The sequence below is a fragment of the Molossus molossus genome, unplaced genomic scaffold (assembly GCF_014108415.1).
Source record: "Molossus molossus isolate mMolMol1 unplaced genomic scaffold, mMolMol1.p scaffold_m16_p_11, whole genome shotgun sequence".
NCBI lineage: Eukaryota > Metazoa > Chordata > Mammalia > Chiroptera > Molossidae > Molossus > Molossus molossus.
In genome coordinates this window covers 53,226,297-53,238,434 of record NW_023425346.1, presented here as the reverse complement: position 1 = coordinate 53,238,434, position 12,138 = coordinate 53,226,297, and the positions used below count along the sequence as shown (strand labels likewise).

Below are 12,138 nucleotides of genomic sequence, written 5' to 3'. Positions count from 1 at the left end.
AATGTTCTCTGTATCTATGAGAATGTTTCTGTTCTGCCTGTTCATTTTGTAGACTCCATTGCCGATAGATATGTATTCATTGCCATTTTTGTTTGTTCATATATTTTATCTTTTTCTTCAAAAAGACCCTTCAACATTTCATATAATAACGGTTTGGTGGTGATGAAGTCCTTTAACTTTTTCTTGTCTGGGAAACTCTTTATATGGCCATCAATTCTAAATGACAGCTTTGCAGGGTAGAGTAATCTTGGTTGTAAATTCTTACTTTTCATTACTCTAAATATTTCTTGCCACTCTCTTCTGGCCTGCAAAGTTTCTTTTGAGAAATCAGCTGACAGTCTTATGGGAACTTCCTTGTAAGTGACTAACTGCTTTTCTCTTGCTGCTTTTAAGATTCTCTCTGTCTTGAACTTTTTGCATTTTGATGATGATGTGTCTTGGTGTGGGCCTCTTGGGGTTCATCTTGTTTGGGACTCTCTGTGCTTCCTGGACTTGTATGTCTGTTTCCTTTACCAAGTTAGAGAAGTTTTCTGCCATTATTGTTTCAAATAGGTTTTCAATTTCTTGTTCTTTCTCTTCTTCTTCTGCGAGAAGAAGAAGATGCGATTGTTGGCATGCTTGAAGTTGTCCCAGAGGCTCCTTACACTCTCCTCATTGTTTTGGATTCTGTTTTCCTTTTGCTGTTCTGATTGGGTGTTTCTTGCTTCCTTGTGTTCCAAATCAATGGTTTGCTTCTTGGCTTTACCTACTCTACTATTGAATCTGTGTAAATAATTCTTTATTTCAGCCGGTGCCTCCTTCATTTCTGACTGTGCCTCCTTCATTTCTGACTGGTCTTTTTTAATGCTCTTGAGGCCCTCACTAAGTTCATTGAGCATCCTTATAAGCAGTATTTTGAACTCAGCATCTGTTAGGTTGCTTATCTCCATTTCACTTAGTTCTTTTCCTGGAGTTTTGTTCTTTCATTTGGGACCTGTTTCTTTGTCTCTTCATTTTGGCTGCCTCTCTGTGTTTGAGAGAGGTATGTGGCTAGCTGAGACCAGATGCTGCTTGTTTGAAAGAATTTAGGAAAACCTGAAGCAGGATCCAAGACAGGCCAATCCTATGGTTAAACAACTGGCAACAGCTTGGGTGGGCCTCAAAGTTGGTGGGGTAGGGCCTCAGGGAATCACAATTGCGGGCTACCAGTGTGAGCCAGGTTGTTGGAGTCCCAGATATGGAGGCTGTCTGCAGCCCCAGGGAAGGGCTCACCAAAGGAACAAAGGCCTCCAACAGTAAATCTGTCCTGGAGAAAGCCGCTTCTCCAGCCCTTGCTCCAATGCCAAACAGCTCAGTTCTTCCCTGTATGTCTCCAGCGCCCTTCGAGCTGCCTCCCCTTCAAGCCTAGAGGGAGCAAGTCCAAGTAAATCTGTGCGCAGGCCCTTTAAGAGGAGCTGCCTGGGGCTCCAGCCACTTCAGCCTCCCTGAGCCTCAGTTCCCGCTGGTGTTTCCAGCCAGAAGTTATCGGGATTCTCTTCCTGGCACTGGAACCCTGAGCGGAGCACCTGGTGTGGGACAGGGACCCCTCAGTCCTCAGGGAGGACCTTCCCAGCGGAGGTGTCCTCCTGATTTTTATCCGCCACATGTGGGTGTGGGACCAGCCCGTCCACCTCCGCCCCTCCTACCAGTCTGGATGTGGCTGCTGCTTTAATTCCGTAGTTGTAGGACTTCCATTCAGCTTGATTTCAGGTGGTTTTGAATGATGGTTGTTCTGTAGTTTAGTTGTAACTTTGATGTGGTTGTGGGAGGACGCGAAACCGCATTTACCTACCCGCCATCTTGACCGAAGTCCTACACTTACTATTTTAAATACTATTATGGATTCTCTTGCATTTTCTATCTATAAATCATATCATAACAGTTTTATTTATCTTTTTAACCCTGATACTTTGTTTGTTTGTTTGTTTGTTTTGACTTACTGCACTGGCTAAAACCTAGTTAATATGATTTTTAAAAAATACCAATATCCAAATCTCACACCAGACCAATGAAATCAGGACATTGGAGTATAGGGTCAGAAAATCAGTATGTTTTTTAAGTCCCCCACGTGGGTGATTTTACGTTGTGGACAGGGTTGAGAGCCATAACTGCCTTTATTATGAGTATCACCACTGGTTGGTCTTAGGTAAGAGAAAATAATGATTCTCACAGGATCTATTACCTAATTCTAAATAATTAAAATGGCAAGTGCCATAAGTTTTTGTCTTTTGGTGTAACCTGGGAAAGATCTTTAGAACACCTGTTTCCACAACAGCATTCTGTTTAAGCAGACAATGTAGACTGCCTCTCAATTATAAAAATAATTCACTACCTCAGAATAATAGTTAGATACAACCAGGAAAGTCAGAGAGATGCTCAGAGGTTTGACAGTATCCATAACTTATGCCAAACATTCATTACTTCATAAAAGAAAGTAAGTGAGATTTTATAAAACCTATAAATTGGGCTAAAGGTTACTTAGTAATAATAATACTATCAGGTAATGTTTATCAAGTGCTTACTATGCCAGACACCATGCTAAGCATTTTACATGTATTACATTATTTAATCATGACAACAACTCTAAGAAATGAGTATTATTAAATCTATTTTAAGCTCCTAAGTGTTTACTGCCTACTGCTTAATATGCAAGCAGAACAACTCTGAGAAGAAATGCGTATCAGTAGCTCCATTTTAACAGAGGAAGAAACTGAGGCTTAGAAAAGTTAGATAATTGACTGAGGTCTCATATTCAGTTTACAGTAGAGCCAGAACTGAAGCCCAAGAATAGATGACCCAAAGTCTCTTATTCTTAACCACAATAATATTTTTTCTTTTGATTTTTATGCTCACCCTAAGAGCATTAGAGTCACAAGATGCTAGCTCTTTGTCATTTAGGACTTGGGGAGTTTAAAATTTTAGCACAAGTGGAAAATTTGAAATGTGGAGGGAATTTGGAATTTGGGCAGAAATGACAAAGAATTAGAGTATGCCGACACAGAGAAACAGTGTAGTTAAGAGCATGGATCCTGGAGTCAGATCGCCTGGGCTTGAATCCCAGCTCTGTTATTTACTAGCTGTGTGGCCTTGGGTAGCTTACTTAACTTCTCCATATCTCAGTCTCCTAATAATACCTGCTTCATAGGATTGGTGTGAGGACTAAATGAATGATTTGTAAAGTGCTATGCCTCAGAGCAATACTTAACCTATTGTAAAAACTATGTAAGTGTTAAATAAATTTGAGTTTAGATGAAAGTCAGTATATACATGCTAAACACAAAGTTATTTGGGGGAGGACTCATGTTCTCTTGACCCAAGAAATAATTTCAAGAAATCCTTTGACTCATGGCAAAACAATTTACTTATTTTAACTATACAGGCATCTTTGGGCTAGTTTTAAAGTAAAAATACCACCCTCCAAATATTTAAACTAGAGCCAGATGCCTCTCTTGGTGCAGCCTGCAAAATAATAAGGATATTTTAATCAAGCCAAAAAATCTCAGATAAACCAATAAGAACAGGTAGTAAAAGAGGTAGGAAACATTTTAAACCTTTGTGTCCTTTAGCAAGCTATTTCTCCAGGGTATGACTCAATAATTCTAATGTTACCTAACTGAGTTATATATTATTATTGCCCACACTTTATAGACAAGGAAACAAGGCTTTAATAACTTGGCCAAACTCACTGATCAAGGGGGTGACAAAGCCTGGCTATGTGACCAGGTGAGTCTGTGTACTCAAATCTAGCACATCATGGATCGCACCACCTACTAGACAGGTGAGGAAACTGAGCCCAAGAGAAAGGGAGTGAATTATGCATGGTCACACAGATGGTTGGGCACAGTGAGGATTAATTAGAAAAAGTAGTTTAACCAAATAATATAAAGTCCAGTTCTTCATAAGCTGGAGCAACTTGCTTTTTATAAAACACCAAACACCACTGAAAGCCTCCGATAGTGGTGGGACTTTCAAGTAAACATTGGCCTGTATTTTTTATTTACAGGTGAGGTCCACATGGAAGGACAGGAACATTTTTACATGGAAACACAAACTATCCTGGCTATCCCAAAACACGAAGATAAAGAAATGGTATTATACCTTGGAACACAGTATCCAACCCAAGTGCAGGTAACGGTATTTGTGGTAAATGAGACTCCAGATGACTCTAGAGCATGAGGCCCTTACAACCAGGCATTCTTCTCCAGGGGCCTTTCACTTGCTCCCACTCCCCCATCTCAAGCTCCCTGCATACTCGACACTAGCTAAAGTCCAGAAAGGAGAAAGTATGCAAATATTTCCCTAAATGGTCAGACTTTTTAAAGACATCTGAAATTTTTGCTCCCTTCCAAAATACTGGGCAAAGTTCATCTTTCCCATATGACAATTGATAGTGTAAAACGTAATCTTAGTATGACATTTTACATTTTCCTTTGCATTGCATCTGCATTGCTTTTCTATATGAATTGGTAGTGCATGTGTACTTAAATATTTTTTTGTGGTTAATTTGAGTTGCTTCTCTATATGAATGTGTTCATGTATTTGTTGTGCACATGTAAATTGATTGCATTTCCAAGACATTTCAGCCCAGCACAGTAGCATGTGAATTTCAGTCCTGTTCTAGTGGTTGAGATATATAAAGCATTGCCACGCCCAGACAAGTAAAGGAAATCTCTGACATTCCCTTCTTCTGAAATGTGGAGTGGTAGGTCCTAGAACAGTGCCGGCCACAGGAGAACACTTACATAATGATCCCAGGAGGAGGAGCAATGACAAGCATCACTAAAGGGAAAAGGAGGGGGCTTTCTGGTAGAACACAGTGAGTTGGTATCTTGAGGTCTTAAAGGGGTGGGTGGTCTCCATGTGAGGAGGAAGCTACCAACCGCCATTCAAGGCAAAGTGAAATGGCAAGGGACTGATGCTGAGTTGCGATATGCTGCAGCTTCCGTAGTTGCAAGTTTTCAACTGGACAGAAGAGTGTGGAGATATGTGCTTTACCTCTGAGCAGCTACAAGTCACTGGGCATCCATATCTTTTTCTGTAAATTGAGGAAGGTGACAAAGATCACCTCTGAGTTCTCTCTTCATAGACAGTGTGTGTCTCTGGGCTCTGAATGGATAAAGTGTATGTCTTAAGATCACCAGTAGTATCTACCATCAACATCCCCTACGGCACAGTCAGTCAGCTCCATAACAGCAGGCATTTCCCAGGGGCACCAGTATTCACAGCTCATAGCTCACAGCCCAGAACTTGGGACAGTATCAAAAGTAGGCTCAGCATAAGATTTGAATGGGCATTTCTCCAAAGAATGTCTATGAACGACTAATAAGTGTATGAAAAGATATTCAGCATCATTAGTAGGAAATTTAAATCAAAACTACAATAATACCACTTCACACCCCCTAGAGCAGCTTTACTCAAAAAGACAGACAATAAAATGTTGAAAAATTAGATTGTAATGATGGTTGCATAGTTCTATAAATGCTGCATGTGTGAAATTACTAAATTTCTTTTACTGGGCAGAAAGGAAGTACGTGGATGAGGAAATAAACTATTAAATTGCTCTTATGTGGCTTTGGGGACTTATCTCTTGCAGGAATTTGTGGCTGCAGCATTAAATGTCCCAAGGAATAGAATTGGCTGTCACATGAAAAGAGCTGGAGGAGCATTTGGGGGGAAATTGACCAAGCCCAGTCTGCTAGGAGCTGTCAGTGCTGTGGCCGCCAACAAGTAAGAGTTGCAGTGACAGCTATTAATGTCAAAAGTTCTGGCAGGACAAATGCCACCCACATCCTTCCCGCCCTCCACCCCCAGTCTTATTCCACTGGTCACAGCCTTTCATTTCCAAAAGGTGAGATTAGCATGTGGGTGAAAGAACTCTAGACCTGGAGCCAGAGGACCTGTGTTCAAGCCCTACTCTGCCCACTCACCAACAAGGTCACCTTAGGTAAATAGTCTCAGTTTCCTCAGTGGAGAATGTAATACCAACCTGTCTCACAAGATAGTGTGGAGTAAATGTAATCGCCATACATTTTGACAGGTTGCACAGACATAACTATGTATTACTTCTTCATGAACGGCATTGACTTTCACTCTTTAAAATGTTTGTTTTAAATTGTTAAAATAAATCAAGCTGAGGTGGCTGAATGGAGGGAGGGTCAAAGCCCCAACCTTACAAAGGGCACATTTTATCATGAAATACAGCAGGGTCTACTATTGCTTGGGAATGTTCACTTAGCCTCTACATCATCAGGATAGAATAACCAGACATAGGAATAACCATGACTTTTGTGAACCTTTTACCTACCAAAGTTCATTAAATATGTTTAGGAAAAACTTAACTTATACCAGGCTATAGCTACAAAAAGAAAAACTGCGAACGTCTTCATTCATTGGCAACAATAGCAAAGATGGTCCAATAAGCACAGGTGTGCAGGCACTGTGAGCACCCTCCCCGAGGCCAGAAGAGTTTGTGAGCACTTTATGAAAGGGGAGTCTGCATGAAAGGGGGATAGAGCTCAACAGGATATTGGTTCTCAATCCTTTCAGCATCAACATTCCCCTTATGGCAATCATTTCAATGCCCCCTTTAATACCCAAAGTGAAAATCATAATACTAGAACCTACTATACACATAACTGCAAAACATTCATACAATCCCTTAATATAATATAAAAAAGAAATAAAAGTAACATAACTAAATAATATATCATTTCAACATCAAAATTCTTAAGCATGACTAAATCAGAATGATAATAGTAATAGGTTTTGGTTTTGTTTTACATCTTAATGTCCCCACAAACTTCCAAAATGTTGTTTAAGGTATGTTACTACCCTTATTGAAAGCCACTAAACCAGATTATTTCCAGTCCCTTTTGCCATCTCCATGTTTCTACAACTCTATGAAGCATCCAGCATACTAACAGCGTCTCTTTCTACAGGACTGGCCGCCCAATTCGGTTTATTCTAGAGCGTGGTGATGACATGCTGATAACTGCTGGTCGTCATCCAATCCTCGGAAAATACAAAGTGAGTGAGAGCAAATATTTTAGGAAACTACCTAAAACATTGTCCAGTGACAAACAATCAATAGTAAAGATAACTACTAAATTCCATACCAATTGAAAGGGGTATTTGGATGATCCCCAAAACTAATCAGAACTTTCTGTTGGGATTATTTGGTCAACCTGGGCACCATCCTCAGTTTTCCTCTGATGACGGTCATATCAAATCATGATCACAAGCTGGATCTGGATTGACAACTGTGATCATATGTGTTTATGTCCGGCATGGTCTGGTTGTAAAGAACTACTGAGACAATGGTTCTCTTATATCACTTTGCAGATTGGATTCATGAACAATGGTGTGATCAAAGCTGCTGATGTTGAATATTACTTGAATGGCGGGTGCACTCTTGATCTGTCTGCTACGGTAAGTAACAAACATGCCATTACCTTAGGTTACCAGTTGAGCTGCATGTGCCACACTTTATTTGCATGAATATTTGTCTTACAAATTAGATAAGTTCTGTAAAGTGTTTGTGTTAGAGATAAAATTTGGATAAGTGGTTTTGAATATTTGATAAATGTAAAGTTTTGTTTTGTTTTAATTCAGGTGGTAGAGATGATTGTGCTGAACTCTGAAAGTACATATGATATTCCTAACTTTCGGTGCCGGAGTAGGGCTTGCAAAACATATCTGCCATCCAACACTGCCTTTCGAGGATTTAGCTTTGTCCAGATTGCAGTGGTAGTTGAAAATTACATAACTGCTGTGGCATCTCAATGTAACTTACTCGCTGAAGAGGTAGGTAATCAGTCGGAATCTCCTAACAAAACTCTAACATCATTGGTTCAAATATATCTTGAGCACCTACATATAGCATTATGTTAGCTTTTAAGATTCAAAGAAAGTACATTGTCTACGTATCAGTAAGCTTTTACTGTGTAGCAAGTCTATTAAAACAGTGGATTAAAACAACAAATAGCATTTCTTCTGATTCTGTGGGTCAACTGCTAGATAGCTCTTCTGGTCTGGGTCAGCTTTACTGGAGTTTTATGGTCTAAGACAGATTCACTTCCAAATCTAATGGTCATTGATTGATTAGTCTAAGCGATGTCTCAGCTGGGAAGGCTCATCTCTGCTCCACGGGGTCTCTCATCCTCCAGTAGGCTAGCCCAGATTAGTTCTCATAGTGCTCCATAGATTTTTCAGGAGTAGTAAGAACATGGTAAGCCCTAATGCACAAGCACTTTTCAAGTTTCTGCCTGCATTACTTATGTGTTTTTCCATTGTCCAAAGTTAGTCACATGGCCAATCCCAGAATCTGTGTGAAATCACCCAAGGGCATGAATGAAGAGATTGGCATTATTACAGCCATTTGTGCAAACATTCTACAATAGTCCAGATTTTGAGGAGCTAATCTGAGAACAGTTAAGAATAAATATTGTGCAGAAGTAAAAGTATTTTGAGTCAAGAGAAATTTGTCTCACCACCAACAAAACTTGTCACAGGACTCATAATATGCCTACTATTTCTAAGTTATTGTAAAGTTAATCGAGATCATACACTTAGCCTGCAGCCTGGAACATATAAAGTGTTCATTTAGTAGTTCCTATTGTTAGTATCACTGTTAGTATCATTATTGTTATTATGTTTATATATTTACATTTACATGTGCATATTTATAGCCATTTAAATAGTTGTTTCTTTTTTTAGAAAGACTTTCTTCTCGTCAGGTATATAGCAAAAACACGTTTCACATATGGAATAGCATGTATCCTTAAAATGCTTTTTTTCTTTTCTTTCAGGTAAAAGAAATAAACATGTATAAGAGAATTATCAAAACAGCCTATAAGCAGACATTTAATCCAGAGCCCTTGCGAAAATGCTGGAAGGAGTGTTTGGAGAAATCTTCATTCTATGCTAGGAAAATGAATGCTGAGGAATTTAACAAAAATAATTACTGGAAGAAGAGGGGGCTTGCTGTGGTCCCCATGAAATTTACCATTGGGTCCCCCGAGACCTACCTAAATCAGGTGAGGTTGGGAGAGATGTCTTTTCAACAAAAGTCCTTTTCCACATGACTAGCTGTCTGAAAAAGACAGTAATGAGCCACTACCAGACATGGAAGAAACTGGGACAGTTTTCTATAGAGGAAGCAAAATGGGTTTAGGCAAGCATTGGAGACCACAGTATCAGGGAAGACTTGGTGCGACACAGTACCGGGACCTCAGAAAGCAGTCAACCGTTAAAGTCCAGCGCACAAGGGTCTGGCTTTGCGCAGGGCCCCACAAATGAGTATTCAGGTATGGGGTCAAATTTCAAGTCCATGAATAATTGGAGGGAACAAGAGAATCCCTTTCTCTCTTTCCTGATTTCTTAGTGACAGCAGTAGAGTCACTTGAAGACAGAGTTTTCGAAAACACATGAGAACAGACAGAGCTTCTCCATTCACACAGAAACCTCAATGACTACTGTGCCTTATTTTTAGTTTCACTTTAAACAATTTTTTGTGAAGTTCTGTTTCTGATTCTGACATTTATTTATTTACTTATTTATTTGTTTCTATCCCCCATCAATCTCTGAAATATCCCATAATCAAACCCTTGCAAAGAGAAAACAGATCTCCTCATGGTATGGATGATGGATGTCCGATCTGTCTCTTACCAAAATTACTTTCTGTTCACTCCCTTCCACACAGTCCACTAACAGGATAGAAAGCAAAATAAGAAGGGAGGGGAAGGCCAGGAGCACTGCACACTTGGAGCTGATGATCAGTCCTTCCCCCTACGAAATATTTCTGAAGCCAGAGTAACATGCAGACCCTTTTTGAAGGGAAAAAGTCTATGGACTCTCAACAGTTGCTTGAATTGTTATTTTAATGTTATTTAACTGTGTATGACCACAAACAAAGAAGAAGCTTCTTATAGCTCTTATGCCTTTATAAAACACAAATGAATTTGGAAATTAAATAAAAATAGTACTATAAATACCAGTAATATTCAAAATAGTAACATGAACTTAATGTGGTGGGTGATGTTGCTTTTCCAAAACTAAATCCTCACTCACAAAAGAATAGTGGTGTTGGCTGCTGCTGTGTTTCGAGTCATTTTGAAGTCTTAATCCTAAATGTCTATGTAGGGTGTAATGAGTCATTGTCTCACCTCTTGTCTCTAATATGCCCATCAATTAAAGGAATCCTTCTTGGTGCTTATGCAATCATCAACATAAAATCTAAGATAGGCTCTGAAAGCATGTGGCAATACCCACTGAACATGGTCATCCATTACTCTTGTTAGATGGTCATTAGATGAAAATACTAAGTTTAAAAGTTTCTATAGAGACGTTGATGGTCCTGAGACTACAGTCTCCAATCCAGGAGACTGGCATAACTAAATTAGTTTATATGTTTTTCTTTTTTCTTTTTACTGATTTGAGAAAGAGAGAGAAACATTGATCAGTTCCCTCCCATACGAGGCCCAGCCAGGGATTGAACCCACAACCTAAGTATTTGCCCTGACCAGGAATTGAACCTGCAACTTGTTTTAGTGTACAGGATAACACTACAACAAACTGAGCCACCTGGCCAGGTCGAAATTAATTGAATTAGTTGATATTTTGAATTGGTAGTGATAGGGGCATAAGGATCAACATGAGGATCAAGGTTCCGGGGGGGGGGGGGGCAGGGCTCTAGGCCATGCGCATGAGCACATGATGGGGATTGCTAAAGAAAAAGTCCACCCAACATAGTCCAGCCTCCTCCTTCCCTCCATTCTCTGTCCGGTTCCTGGAGCCACGTGCTGAAGCCCAGAGAAGCACAACAGCGTTTAGTTTGAAGAAGGCAGCACAACATGGGTGTGGAGGACGATGGGCCCAATTTAGGAGTTGTGGGTTCCATTCCTGACTTGACCACAGACTAGGCACCAGATTTGGCCGAACCTCTTCTTCTTAGGCTTCTGTTCCTTCACATAAAAAGTAAAAAATTTGGACTAAACCTATGGATCCCAAACCTTACCAATCATCAAAATCACCTGGAAGCTTTAAAAAAAAAATAGTAAGTATTTGAGTTTTACCTCCAACCTTCAACTGAATTGAAATTGAAATGGACCTTAACCTTCCCCCACCATGATTTTTAAGGTCAGCTGCATTTGGAAACTATTAAAACATTTCAAGGTTATTCCAGCTCCCCTAGTATCCAGTGGAAGCTTTGCCTGGAAATTTACTTATACAGGTTTTATTTTCTTTAAAATTAATTTTTATGTTCAAGGGGAAAGAATAATAAAATATTATACAGGTGGTGCTTTGGAGAGGTAGCTTCCAAGGCAACCACACAAGGCCTCCAGTAGGCAGTAGATAGTGGGAGCGGAGATGAGCCACCATTCATTGATCTACGTGGTGGTTTTCAAGTCTAGGGGTTGTTGAACAGGGTTGTCTATAGCCACCAATAGCAGCTTTCTTCACCAGTATCAACAATGAGAGATTGACTCAATGAAGCAAACCGTTCATGGCAACCTCAGCTAAACTCACTGGCAACATTTGGCCAAAAGGTTTTCCAAACTGGTATTATAATTATTCCCTAACAGGCCGCCGCTCTAGTCCATATCTATTTGGATGGCTCTGTCTTGGTGACTCATGGTGGCTGTGAATTTGGACAAGGCCTCTACACCAAAATGATCCAGGTGAGATAAGTATCCCTTTTCTCCACTATGGAAGACTGTAACACTGTTCAGTCAGTTTAACAACTTTTTTCTTGTTAAGCAGGAGAAATACCATCACACTAAATGCACAGGTCAATTATAAGTCTCACTTTGATATCAGAAACACGAGAATGCAGGGGCCTGATGGAAGTGGGTATTAGAATTCAGAAAATATGTTATATTATTCTTCCTGCATACTAAAGAACCAAGTCCATAGGTCTAAAAAATGTGATTCCAGTTTTCAAAGATAAAGTATTTTTTGGCTTAATGGCAACTGCTCAGATCTATACTGTGTTAATGCAAAGTTTCATTAGAAATGAATGTATTTAATAGGATGAGAAATTATGTTCTTAGAATTCACAGTATACTTAGGAACATCACATGATGGGCTATTATGTATGCTAATTCAAACAAGTCTTTTTAG

The 12,138-nt window shown here is 39.7% G+C and overlaps 1 protein-coding gene across 1 annotated transcript in view; it reads left to right on the top strand.

The window, feature by feature from the left end:
* LOC118624998 (aldehyde oxidase 4-like) overlaps positions 1 to 12,138 on the top strand; it is a 70,809-nt gene that overhangs the window by 46,934 nt on the left and 11,737 nt on the right. Inside the window, exons 20-26 of the mRNA XM_036253335.1 lie at positions 4,022 to 4,146; positions 5,612 to 5,745; positions 6,957 to 7,044; positions 7,360 to 7,446; positions 7,630 to 7,821; positions 8,826 to 9,053; positions 11,601 to 11,696. Of these exons, the coding sequence (XP_036109228.1) occupies positions 4,022 to 4,146; positions 5,612 to 5,745; positions 6,957 to 7,044; positions 7,360 to 7,446; positions 7,630 to 7,821; positions 8,826 to 9,053; positions 11,601 to 11,696 (950 nt within the window). The remainder of the gene's footprint in view (positions 1 to 4,021; positions 4,147 to 5,611; positions 5,746 to 6,956; positions 7,045 to 7,359; positions 7,447 to 7,629; positions 7,822 to 8,825; positions 9,054 to 11,600; positions 11,697 to 12,138) is intronic.